The following is a 13,476-nucleotide window of genomic DNA, read 5'->3' as shown; positions in this document are numbered from 1 at the left end:
GACCTGATCAAGGAATGGAGTAAAGGGCCTAGAGGTTGTTTGTGCTGATCAAAGACATTCTGATTTATTTCATATTTAGACGAGGTATGATATTATTTGGTTTATTTTATATATGTTTAGACTTGGATATTATTTATTTCAGTTTATGGGATTAATTTATTTAGTAGTCATAATATTTGGATTCTCAAGATTTATTATTATGATGAGATTTTTTTATAACTAATGCTACTAATAAAAAAATTTATTAGTTATAACGGCTTTACAACTAACTAATACAAACAAGCTAAAAGTTCTTTGGATTCTTTGGCTGATGAAGATGAAGATGAAGATGAAGATGAAAGGGTTGTAGAATTAGTGTTTATATTATTAGAGCATCCTCTGGTGGCAACAGACAAGTATCACATTTTAATTATGAAATCTAAGTTAAAAGGTAGGAATCAAGTTCCTATTAGATAAATTGGGTTTTTAATTCTAATACAACAAACATATGGTTTTCTATTCCTATGTCATTGCTGGTATGAAAAGTCAAAATCCACGCTATATGGAATCTGAAACTATATAGTAGTAGTATATTAATTTTTACTTTTGACCTTTTCCATACCTTCTCCCAGTTCTCTAATTTGCTCCCTTGAAATGGCTGTCCACACTCTAAAGTATACACCAGTGATCCAACTGGTTGACTATCAGACCATTCTAATGGCTGATTCCTCCCAAAATTACATGTTGCAAATGGCCCAATGGCATTCTCTAATGGTAGCCCCATCTAATACTTTACTGTCACTAGGTTCCGATTGTTTGGATGGAAAATATTTTTTTATTTTCCAGGTGTTTGGTTGTCGTACAATATTTACGAAGAAAAAAAATATTAAAATTTAACAAAAACAACTTATTCATCAATTTTCAGCAAGTTATTTTACATGTTTCGTCCGATAAACTCGACCTCAACCTCGACGTAGACCTTTGCTAAACACCTTCAAAGTAAAAATAAAAGAATATTTTTATATCGAACAAACTAAGCCTAAGTGCTGCCAAATTGACTTCTCATAACTTCATTTGATTTTATCATTTTAAATCAACGTGATATGCATTTAGGAGATGACTCATACCTAACCGTAGCTGTGGAGGAACCTGGAACCTCATGATTTGGGTATAGGGAGCAGACGCCGAATTACATTATTCATTTTATCAGACCACTTGTATCTTATGTAATAATGTGGGGTTAAATTTCCATCATTCACTAGAAACAACTAGACTTCAAGTCACATATGGGGCCTCTAATTGTAAGTTTCATATTTTCCCCAATCCGCCTATTATTTCCACCTTAACAAAGCTTCTTCATATGAAAAGAATAGGCGAGACAAATGTTAGGAATTAATCTTTCCAAGATCTCATATAACACGAAAAATATGCAATAGCAATAAAAGAAAAAGAAAACAAAAAAATAAAAAATAACACACAAAAATAAGTTAAGATGCATGTGGTTTGACAAATTACCTACATTTAGCAGCAACGAATGAATAACGACCAACCCTTTTTAAAAAATGGGTTAATTACAATGACACCCCTTGAGATTTGCTTTAATTACAGTCATATACAAGTTAACCTCTTTTTGAGCAATGACACTCCCTGTTAGTTTTATATCAAATTTTGCCAGTGAAATGTCTACATTGCCCTTCAATATTTAATTAATATGTGATGAGAAAATATTAGAATCGTAAAATGACTAAAATGCCCATCTTAGAAAACCTAACTACCACAACTCTCTCTATCGTTTCTCTCTCTAACCTTTCAACTCCTCTATCACCTCTCTAACCCCTACAGATCTCACCTCTCTTATGTAACCCTAGCCTTATTTTCAACCGACATAATCTCTTTATACCTTAACCCTTATATCATGACAAACCCTCTCGAAATCCGACTGACTGACGACGACGACCAGCACCACTGACCATCGTCAACGATCAAATTGGCAGCGATGATCTTGACGTCTTGGCCAAGGTGATCATGGCTTTGGTGTTGAAGAGATCATGGTCGGGGACTGGCTGGCTGAAGACGAAGTTGTCGGGGAGGAAGACCTGGTCGTACAGTCCGGATCAGACGTTTTCCACATCATGTGCTCTGCGCACAACCGGCCACGTGATCCGCAGGAATTGATCCCGTGCTCTGCGCACACCACCTCCCAGAACTTGGTTACGATGTCGACGGCGACAGGCTGAAGTGGCGGCAGCAGTGATGGATTGAATCGGCCGGTGGATGATGGATTGAATCGGCCCGTAGAAGAACTGCGCTGAAGTGGCGGCAGTGTTCGACGATGACATCGTCGTCAGCAGCAGCGGCGGGGAATTTGTGGCAGTCGGTCGGGAATCGTCGCCGTCCATGGTGATCCGCATTTTCTTCTCCAACCACAGCCGCCGCAGCCACAACACCACCTCCGCCTCCACTAGATCCATCTCCTCCTCCGACTATAGCCCCCGCCGCCGCCACAACACCACCATCACCTCCACACACGACTTTCCCCACTTCCGCAATCACCATCGTGAAAATCAGATTGGAGAAGGTTGTTGATTCATACGGAAGTGGGGCAACTAGACTGTACTTACCATCATGCCAACACCACTGCTAGTCAATGTTGCTAGAGCATCGTCATCGTTGCTGGAGCTCGAGAGAGAGAGAGTTGCAGAAGTATATGGGCTTCTCGTTGAAAGGATAGAGTTTAGGCTTTATTAACTAATCGTTTAATATGGATGAATTGCTTAGAGTGAGTGAATGTAAGTCACTGAGCTCGGCAATGACAGTTCCGGTGAATTTAGCATCTGAAATGATGAGTCTTGAATCAATAAAGATAAATTCAAATTCAATGGAAGTTGTAAAGGGACTGATTGGATATTGATTTTGGACTTGGTGGGTGGAGAGAGATAGGGAAGATGAGGGTATTTTTGTCCTAAAATGGCATTTTGATACATTTTCTTATTTTAATTAAAAAATTAAGGTAATTCAAAAGTCAAAGGATAATAACGCCATTTTAACTTGTGTCAGAGATGGTAAGAGTGTCTTTGTTAAGTTTATGAAATCTAAAGGAGTCTAACTGTTCAAAAAGAAGTTAATTTGTATATGACTGTAATTAAGACAAACATCAAGAGGTGTCATTGTAATTAACCTTTAAAAAATATAAAGTTTACAAATATCAATGAATCACCAAGATTATTCTATAATTTTTTCCCCCCACTCAACTCAACTCTCTCTCTCTCTCTCTCTCTCTCTCTCTCCACGTTTTATGGAGAATGACTGGCCTCGTTCACCTTCATCAATTTTTTCCTTTTTCTTTACGTCGTCACATGCACACACATTACTTAACTGCCATATACATTATACATACACACACATGTATCACTACACGGTAACACACAACAATAATCACCATCTCTCACTTCTTGTTTGCTGTGGGATCACAAATATTATTATGTCTCCCAAAATTTGAGCCAAAATAGATGTCTCCCGCCATACAGAAAAGCTCCATTATTTCTCTTATTCATCACCAATCATCGGAACCACTTGTATCTTACAAGGGCAACTATGTTGTTGAAGGATACAGAAAGCGTCACCATGTTGGCAGATGATGACTTAAATGTGGATGGAAGCCTAGAAGTCGATCAGCCGTGAACAATAGAGACTGACAACCAATTAAAAGCAATCTGAAATTGGAAGAGAACTGATAAAAGTAAAACTAAGAAGATGCATAACATGGAAAATATAGATATTAGATCCCGTGTTTATGCTTCAACATTTCAATGACTTCCATCAACACCTTCTCGGAAGTCCCACCAGTTTCTCCAGCTTTCTTAGCCTCTTTACCGACCTTCCTAGCCTTGTTCCTCAAGTTCTCATCCCCCATCATCACATCAATCTTCTCTGCAATCTCCTCCCCATTCACCAATCTCTCTCCACCCCAACCCCAATCCCTTATCCACATCCCCAACCCCGCCTTCACCGCCACCTCTGCGTTTATTTTCTGGTCCCCGTGTTGCGGCTATGCCAACACGGGTACCCCTACTTGAGCTGCTTCCATCACCGAGTTCCATCCGCAGTGGCTAACAAAAACTCCAATGGCGGGGTGTGCCAGAATCTTCTCTTGGTCCGCCCATCCCTTGATTACCATTCCCTTATTCTTAGTTCTTTCAAGGAATGTTTTGCCTAGCAAGTCTTCTAGCTCTTCACTATCGTCTTTGTCCACTTTGTTGCCTTTTATTACCCATAAAAATCCACACCCACTTCTCTGCAACCCATTTCCAAGTTCTTTTATTTGATCCTTAGTCATGCTTGTTCTGCTTCCAAAGCTGACATACACTAGGGATCCAGCACTTCGTTTATCTAGCCATGGAAGATGATAGTCTTTTTCGAGATAGCAAGGTTCTAACGGCCCAACTGGAAGAAGTGGCAATATTGGGATATTACTTAATAAAACTCCTCCATCGTTGAGTGCAGTGATAGTTTCTGTTTCAAATGAGGTAAAGGTGTTTATTATGACACCTTTTGCTTTTGCTAGAGCAAGCGCGTTTGATGCTAGCAGGGCTGTGAAAGGATGATTTGGGTTGAAGAAGGGTGGAGGAATGCTTGATGTTGGCAATGCAGCGAGACCAGGGATCTCAACAGTGCCACTACTATTAAATTTAGCAGTGCCTCCGGATAAAGCTAGAAACGGTAGGCAGGCCACGAGAGAGTGAAATGTGGCAGAGGTGGTGGAGAAAACGTAGTTGGGTATGCAGAGATCATCAGCAATCTGGCTAATGCTTGTTGTGACAAAAAAGTCGGAGAAGATGGGAGAGAGAGGTGGGGATGAAGATAATATGAGGGGATGGAGAAGATGAGCAGAGCGACGAATGGCTTCATAATGATCTAAGAAAGGGTCATTGATGGTGGGATTAGAAGGCAAAAGGGGTTGGATTTGATGCTCGAGACGCTTGATATGTGGAAAGGTGGAGAAGAATGCAGTGATATGAGTAGACTCTGCAGCAGAGACCGTAGGTTTGATGGTGATAAGGGTGACCGTGCAGCCGCGCGAAGCTAGCATTGCAGCGAGCCGAAGGAACGGGATCAGATGACCCATTCCGGCACTTGGGAAGAGGGCTATGTGCGGTGTGTTCGACATAGTTGGTGGTGAGTAGGTTAGCTTTCTCTCTTCAGTGGATGATAAATTTGTGGATACTCACACTAGGTGTTGCACATATATATTATGTTGAGTTGGTGGATGGAAAGATTAAATGGGAGAAACCAACTGCATAATCCCACCACACATTCCAATGCAGCATATATGTTCATGTCTTTGTTGCCTATTGCTATGGATTTTAATTTTAAAAAAAACATATTAGTACCAGAGGATGGTTTATGAATTGTTTCTGGTTTGTTTTTTTAATGCCAACTTATTGTTAAATCAGAGTAATATTAATTAGGGTAATATACACCAACCTCCTCTGAATTTGGTCCTAATTACATTGATGAAATTTTCGCAAAAAGTTGCACTTAACTCTTGGGTTTGAAACTTGGGGACCTAAAAAATTACTTCTGTATTCCCATTCGAATAATGATCTGTGCCTGAATTCTTCTGGCATGAGGAGGTTCACCACTTGATATCACTAAATAAAATTTCATAATTATCATCGAATTCGGTCATTAATACTACTCCTTATATTATTTTAATAATAAAAGATTAAATCATTTAAAATATATAGTATTATTAAATGACATATTTGGTCAATAGGTTAGATAAGACGCATACCAAGAACATTCAAGTGTGGCATGTTCGGTTGGTAGACAGAGGAACTGTTATAATCCTATCCAACTGTCTAAGGCAGTGTGCATTTATATATGTCTATGTCTTTGTTGCTACTTTTTTCTCTCTTATTTACTTTTCATGTAACACAGTTGCTTAGAGAACCATGCAGACACACTACAAGTAAAATTCTTGGTATTACGTACAGAATCCTGATAGGCAACATGAAAGAAAAAATACGAAAATTTTTCAAATTTGATTTAGCTAAGTCACACCAGAATTAAAAAAAAAAGAAAGAATCATCTCTTATAGTTCAATTCGAATCGGTCCGATTTATTGATTTCAACAATTTGGAGTTAGTTTTGTCGCACCGCATATTAATTGAGCCTAAAACTGTAACTTCATCCCATTGAAAGTTAAAAAATTTTGCATTTAAAAAAATTTATTTAGACAGTATTAACGATGAAATGAACCTAGTTGTTACTTTATTCAAAGCTCAACAGAGGGTGAAAGTTGCAAACTTGAAGGGGTTTGTGGGCAATTTATCCTTTGGTCTATTGTTGCTGCTTGTGGCAATTTATCCTTTGGTCTATTTATTATAGATGCTTAATAGAGTTATTGTTTATATAAAAAATGGTTATGAAACTGTAGATTCACAAATTGAATTGAAGGATTGACTAAATTAAAATTGCAAATTGGGGGAGATTCGCACGTGTAGTATATAAATTATGAAATTATTACTGTAGAATGGAATCAAATCAAATATTTTAAAAAAATTCAAGTCCTACGGATGTTGCGCCTGCTAATAGTTGTACAGTTGGCTTTTGCACTTCAAGAGTCTTATTGTTCCCGGCCCTCGTGAAGGAATGGAGTAAAGGGCCTGGAGGATGTTCGTGCAAATCATTCCGGTTTATTTCATGTTTAGACCACGTATGATATTATCTGGCTTATTTTATGTACGTTTAGACTTAGATATTATTTATTTTAATTTATGGAATTAATTTATTTAGGAGTCATAATATTTGGATTCTCAAAATTTATTATTATGATGAGATTTTTTGATAACTAATACTAGTAATAAAAAAAATTATTAGTTATAACGGCTTTACAACTAACTAATACAAACAAGCTAAAGGTTCTTTGGATTCTTTGGTTGATGAAGATGAAGATGAAGATGAAGATGAAAGGGTTGTAGAATTAGTGTTTATATTATTAGAGCATCCTCTGGTGGCAACAGACAAGTATCACATTTTAATTTTGAAATCTAAGTTAAAAGGTAGGAATCAAGTTCCTATTAAATAAATTGGGTTTTTAATTCTAATACAACAAACATATGGTTTTCTATTCCTATGTCATTGCTGGGATGAAAAGTTAAAATCCACGGTATATGGAACAACCTGAAACTATATAGTAGTAGTATATTTTATGTTAGGGATTTCTGTGAAACTATATATATCTATTATATTGCATACAGTTACTGTTCAGCGGAATCGGACAACGTATCTTCTCCCTTGTACCTGTCCAGCATTTCCTGGCTTGCTAGTTCGCCGTCCTTGAGAATGTAATTCTGTGGAGGAAAATCTTCTCCCTTCAAGTACATCTCCAGCATGTCCTTCACTCCAGCCGCATATCGCACCTGGCATCATTTCAATATTTTTATTCCGAGTTACAAACAAAAAATACAAGAAAAGAAGCAACGATATTGAAATATAATAAATAATTTTAAAGCTTGAATACCTGCTCATCAATTGTAGAGCCACAAATATGAGAGGTCATAGCTTGGTTTGGCATGTATTGCCAAGGGTTCCCACTATAACCTAAAAATTAGGAAATTATAGGTAAGCACTAGTTTAAAGGGACAAAATTGGTGAGTAGTATTGCAGTCCCTGTACTCACAAATTGAAGACCTCAACTTGCTTAATTAGCTAAACATCATCATCATATATATTATTATTATTATTATTATTATTATTCAAATCCATGATAATACAGTGGCATCCAACAAAAAGGAACTTTAACAAAATAAGGAGAACAAGTAACATAATAAATTTCATATCAAAATCAAGATGGAAACAACACCTTAGCTTATGTTGTTTATAGGAATATATGCGGATACAATATAAAACATTCACATCCATCAAATTCAGTTTTGAAATTACCTGCAATTACTTTTCTACTCAGACAATCAGCAGCCAATGTTTCCATATCCATGATTGCTCCACTAGAATTGTTAACAATTAGAACTCCTTTCTTCACATTTTTAATCCTTTTTTTGTCAAACATCATTCTGAAGGCAAACCGGTATTCTAATTAGTTTTGATTACAGTATAAACATGTTGGCCATGGGGCCATGGTGTTAAAAATAAGAACAAAAGACCATCATTGTTTAGAACCACATAATAGATTGAAAGCAATATTAACATCTCATATCATGCATGTAGTGTAGGTCTCCCAATTTTTATTTACTGCACGTGTATATATGGGCTGATGGACATTATACATCTTATGGTGAAGTAAAGAATCCAAGTATTGTAAGTTCCAAACTAGCAGTGATGAAGCAGTCACCAGTGAGCTGCCTTGATAAATCACTTAGCAATATCGTCTAGGAAGAAAATTAACAAAAAAATGTCATATTTAAGTTTTGGAAAGAAAACATAGGCAGTTATAAATGTTGTTTGAAGTTTTAGATAAGAACTCAAAATTTTGCTCTACTTAATAGCAACAGAGTAAATAAATTCACAAATGCCCATAAGGCACGAAACACATGCTTGATGGGCTTCCGATTAAGATAATCATAAACTGCTTGCGCTGAAGGCAGGTCATCACCCATTCAAAACACTCCCACCAGTTATTAGATGTTAACATTAACAATTGAGATCTATGTTGTTCTACATTTGAAACATGTCATAAATTCGTTTAAATTTATCGTCCATATGCATGTTAGTTTTCCAATTGCTAATTTACTAATTTAAGAATTAAAAATGAACTCTTTAATTATACTAGTTGAAGGCAGCTTGGGTGTGAGAAGAAAGGCTTACTCTGTTTTCTCCACAAGAGGTGTGTTGATGACAATTATGTCACATTTGGGAAGCATTGAGTCAAGATCCTCCTCAAACCTTGCCCCTGTTTGATTCTCCAATTCTGGATCCATCTTGCTCTGATCATGATATAGGAGATCACAGTGGAAAGGCTTCAACCGTTGAAATAAAAGCCCAGCAATATGTCCACCACCAACTGTTCCCACAGTCTTTCCTTCAAGAGAATGAGCTCTACTAGCAATACCAAAAACATTCCACTCACCACTGATAATTTGATTGTATCCAGTCGAAAAGTTGTTGACAAGAACGAGGATTCTCATGAGTGCATCCTCAGCAAGAAAGATCGCTTCCTCTGCAACAGAGACTACATTGCTTCCAGTGACTTCTGCAACTGTTAAACCAGTAGCAGCTGCTGCCTTCAAATCAATATGATCAATACCAATTCCAGCTGTGAGCACCAGTTGCAAATTTTTGGCCTTCTTGATCCTTTCAGCTGTAACATACGCGGGATGGAAAGGGGTAGTTATCAGCACATGGAGATCAGGAATATGCTTTTCAAGTTCTGCAACAAGGAATTATTAAAACAGATGATCTGATTAGTCTCTATAGCCAAGAAGCAATGACTTCACAACACTAGCACCTTAAACAGTGACCCAACATTTTAACCATATTCCTTTTTGAACAATTTCAATTAACATAAATTAGAAAAAATTGCTTTCCATCTTCATCTCAGTTATTTGACGTTACTTGTTCCATGAACTAACTGGCTCCGACTGTACTACATGCATGACATGGTGGCTTCCCTGCCGAAGCTTACTCAAGTTAACTTATTATTCAGGTTCACGTGTACAAAAGTATATATTAAATAGAGTAATTTTGTCTACACGCTTACCACAATTAGGTCCTTTGTCTTCAGCGATAATGTATTGGTGACCTTTTGATTCCAACCAGTCCTGCATTCCCAAGGCTCCTTGTACACAGCCCACAAGATTGTCATTCTTAAAATCATGTTTTGGTTTGCAAAAGACACCAACGATCTTTTTGCTTCCAGGAGAAGACTGTTTGCAATGAGAGAGAACGATTACTACACCAATCATAAATGAAAACTGCAGGGCTTTACTTAGATGTGAAAAGCAAGAATAAAATGCCATCATATCATATTTTTTTTCAAATAATTCATTAACCTAAAGCTTGTATGGACGTCTTCAATTTGAATGATCGTATTCTCGATTTATATGACATTTTAATATAATGAGTCATTTAGGAAAAATTGCCAACTAATAGGTGATGTTTAAAATTAAGAGTTTGTCATTTCAGAAAATAGAAATAAAACCATGTAGGAGGAATATAGTGGATTTCCTAATTTTTCCAAGTTGAATCTATTTATTTATTTTTTATTATTATTTTTTAAATCCTAGTAAACTAGGGGGAGGGGGACTACAACAAGGCCACACCCGCTCGGGGAGCTGGGCGCTCTACCAACTAGGCGACTAGGTAATGCTCCCAAATTGAATCTATTGAAGATCATGCATTTCTACCTTAACGTGGTACTGAGAATGTGAATGGAAGCATTCAGTAACAGGGACATTCAAGCAGCTCATGAAGCACAACCTAAAGCATGTTTTAGTTTAATTATCAAAAAATAATTTGAGAAACATTTTTCAGATAACTAAAAAAAAAATTGCATTTTATTAGTTTGTTATTAGATAACAAATCCTCAAAAATAACAATAAATGAATTTCAAACTGTTTTCAATGTTCATAAAACTAAAACAGTTTTAGTTTTAAGAACACCCTTAATCCAAACTTGAGCAAAAGCAAAGAGATAAAATGGAACACCCTTAATCCAAGAAAGGGACTTGCTACTGAATTGTTTGCTTAGCCTCCATTACCTATATTTCTTTTTTCTCTTCTTTTTTTTTTTTTTTTTTTTCTTTTTTTATTAGTCAATCCATGACCTATGGAAACTTGTGGACAAAATATCTGTTTCAAGTGAGACTCTATACGGCAACGTTTTCAGATTTGAGATACACATCTCGAAATAGTTTTTGAGATGTGTATCACTACTCATTAATTTTTGCTTCTTTAAATCTAACGATAAGAAAAACAGTTTTCCATATCCATTCAACAGTACTTCTTAGAGCATCTCGAAAGAAAATTAGAGAGAAAAATATTATAGAGAGAATAGAGATAAAGTCTAAAGACATTCTTTAAAAGTATTTTTTGTTTTCAAAATTTTTAATTCAAAAAGATCAACAAACCCATAAAAAGAGAGCAAAAGAAAGAGGAAGGAAGAAAAGAAAGAAAATGCTAAGGTAGAGAAAAAAAAGATATGGGTCTTCTAGGTTTTTGTTTCTTTTGTGATACGTATGGTAGTGAGTTTTGATAGAGAGATAGAGAGAGGGAGAGATGAAGATTTGGCCAAGGCAGCATCCTCTCATCCATGTCCTTCAGAACCTGCATCTGATTCATGCAACTCTATCTCTCTTTCACACACACAACCTAGTTTAAAAGGCATTTTGTGAAAAAAGTATAGAGAACTGACAAATATTATAATACATACCATTACTTTACATACATATAAAAAGAAAAGAGAAACTAGCTTTGTGAAAAAAGAAGAGAGACTAACATACATTGATACATCCCATATTTTGACACACATACACACATATATATAAAATAAAATAAGAGAAACTAAGGGGATGTTTGGTAACGTTTACATTTATGTATTCTAGGTGTTTCTATATCTAGCCATTTCTTTCTAAAAATAGAATCAACGTTTGGTAACGTTTGAATTTTGTAAATAGTGTACAAGAAACATGTTTAATAATGTTGTTGTGCATTCACATCCATCTAATTATAATATCAAATAAAGAGGTCCCGAGTTCAAAAAGTATTAAGTTTCATATATTTGTGCATCTTTAGTGTCAAATTTTATACTGACACAACATAGTGGGCATCATTTGCCTGTTGATAATTCCCTATTCCCATGCTGCACCTTTGGACATAGACTAGGCTAATAAAAACAGTCTCAAGCTGAGAAACAGGTTGGAAATTTTGAGATTTATGAAAACCCAGGAAAAATTGAATCAGAATACAACAGAACTAATGTCCAAATCAAAATGAGACCCTCAAATACATATCACTATAATATTATAAAAAGCAAAAAAATATATATAATAAATGAATATAATGCAGATACAAATTAACCAACAGGCCTGTGGCCTAGCGGTACAAGGCTCCTACCTCCCAAAGGGAGGTCAGGGGTTCGAACCTCAGTGGAGGCAGTATGTGTGTGAGTTTCCCAACTAGGAAAAAATAAAAAATGTAGAACAAGGAACAGTTAGTGCAAAGCAAAAAAAAAGGATAAATGAAGACAAGAAGATTTGAAATCAATATTCATAGAACATGACTTTGATACTACGTTAGAATATGAATTACAAAAAAAATAAAATAAAATAAAAATAAAAATAAAAGTAACAGTGTGCACAAACTTAATCAAGGGTATTTAGTTTAGATGACTCTGTGAATGAAGTAAAGATATATACAACTTAAATTTTAAGCAATCCATAACCTACAATGTGGCTAATTTCAACAAAGAAGATGTCAATGATAAAAAGTAAAGATTTTCATTCATGTTCATCATTAGGTTGATGTTGGTAATCATAGAAACAGAGGAATCAAATTTCAGTCTGCAATTGATGAAGATATTGGGAATGAAAATAAAGCAAGGACTGAATCTCTAAAATTCAATACGGTGATATATTTGCATCAACAATTAAGGTTGGTGTAGCAAAATTTGAGTATTCAGAGCTTTACAGATAATCCGTTTTCTGTATTTGTACTTGTAACATAATGTTACTGCATTTGCAATCACCGTGTCTCAAAAATCAGTACTCGTGCCTAGCTGCGTTAGTGTTGTTACCAATTCAAAGGAATATTGTATATACAAAACCAAAACAAACATCTAGAATTTATCAGTAATCTAATATGCCACGCATTGAAAAACACAGTTGCTTTCTAATATGAGATCAATTAGAACTAACTTCATGAATGAGTAACAAATATAGATCAATCCCAAGTGTTGAAGTATGTTTTGCTAATTACAAGTGACTGTTAATTAGCTATATGTCATATAGATACATATTTTATCTAGGGTTTTGATATGGCCAAATTTCTACGATTTTGATACCAGAATGAACTGTGTTTCGATCTACAGAGAGACGAAATAATTATTTAGGTACCTGTTCTCCTGTTTTGTTCAGTTCCTCTTCAGGTTCAAATCCAGTTCCATAATCAGATAATCTGACTATATCATCACCCACAGTAATAGTAATAGCACGCGTCTCTTCTCCAACTGCTTCACTGGACATTTTTGTGTAAGAGATTTGTCAAGCTTCTATTGCTCAATCCCTAATCTGATTCTCTCTTCCCACCCTTTACGCACACAATTTTAAGCAATGTATCCTAAATAATTAAAATTTATTTCTCTCAAAAATAGCTACTGGTGAGTGGAGAAGAACATGGGCTCTATTCTAAAAATTTTGGAGGATCTATCACAAACACGCTATTGGAGCGTACTGAAACTTTGAAGAGCTGCTCTAGTTCTGAAGTAGAATGGCTTTCGAGGTCATTCCTATTGATGCGCTCTAATCTCAAATATAAGTAATTA

The 13,476-nt window shown here is 35.8% G+C and overlaps 1 protein-coding gene and 1 pseudogene across 2 annotated transcripts; both read right to left on the bottom strand.

The window, feature by feature from the left end:
• Positions 1-3,281: 3,281 nt before the first annotated feature.
• Positions 3,282-5,180, bottom strand: LOC132285326 (UDP-glycosyltransferase 708G1-like; annotated as a pseudogene).
• A 1,792-nt stretch (positions 5,181-6,972) lies between these two features.
• LOC132285759 (formate dehydrogenase, mitochondrial-like) lies at positions 6,973-13,452 on the bottom strand. 2 transcript variants are annotated; one of them, XM_059787965.1, is made up of 6 exons: positions 13,049-13,452; positions 9,698-9,863; positions 8,806-9,298; positions 7,927-8,054; positions 7,505-7,584; positions 6,973-7,403 (listed from the first exon to the last, which is right to left on the bottom strand). In XM_059787965.1, the coding sequence occupies exons 1-6, from the start codon at positions 13,175-13,177 to the stop codon at positions 7,242-7,244; spliced, it is 1,158 nt and encodes a 385-aa protein (XP_059643948.1). In that variant the 5' UTR covers positions 13,178-13,452; the 3' UTR covers positions 6,973-7,241. The 2 variants fall into 2 exon arrangements, with proteins under 2 accessions (XP_059643948.1, XP_059643947.1); XM_059787964.1 differs by having other exon boundaries at positions 6,974-7,403; positions 8,806-9,367.
• Between the last annotated feature and the right edge of the window lie 24 nt (positions 13,453-13,476).

Source organism: Cornus florida, unplaced genomic scaffold (assembly GCF_030987335.1).
Source record: "Cornus florida cultivar Cherokee Brave unplaced genomic scaffold, ASM3098733v1 CherokeeBrave_3.0.0_Hap2_Chr11, whole genome shotgun sequence".
NCBI classification, from domain to species: Eukaryota; Viridiplantae; Streptophyta; class Magnoliopsida; order Cornales; family Cornaceae; genus Cornus; species Cornus florida.
Note: the sequence above shows the minus strand (reverse complement) of the source record. Positions and strands in the feature narration are given on the sequence as shown.

Bases quoted from the DNA above. Each gene is read 5' to 3' on its own strand.
- LOC132285759 (XM_059787964.1), bottom strand. From the start codon at position 13,177: ATGTCCAGTGAAGCAGTTGGAGAAGAGACGCGTGCTATTACTATTACT. The intron at 9,864-13,048 runs GTACCTAAATAA...CATTGCAAACAG, and splicing joins TGAACAAAACAGGAGAACAG to TCTTCTCCTGGAAGCAAAAA. The intron at 8,055-8,805 runs GTAAGCCTTTCT...GTTTGCCTTCAG, and splicing joins CCTCTTGTGGAGAAAACAGA to AATGATGTTTGACAAAAAAA.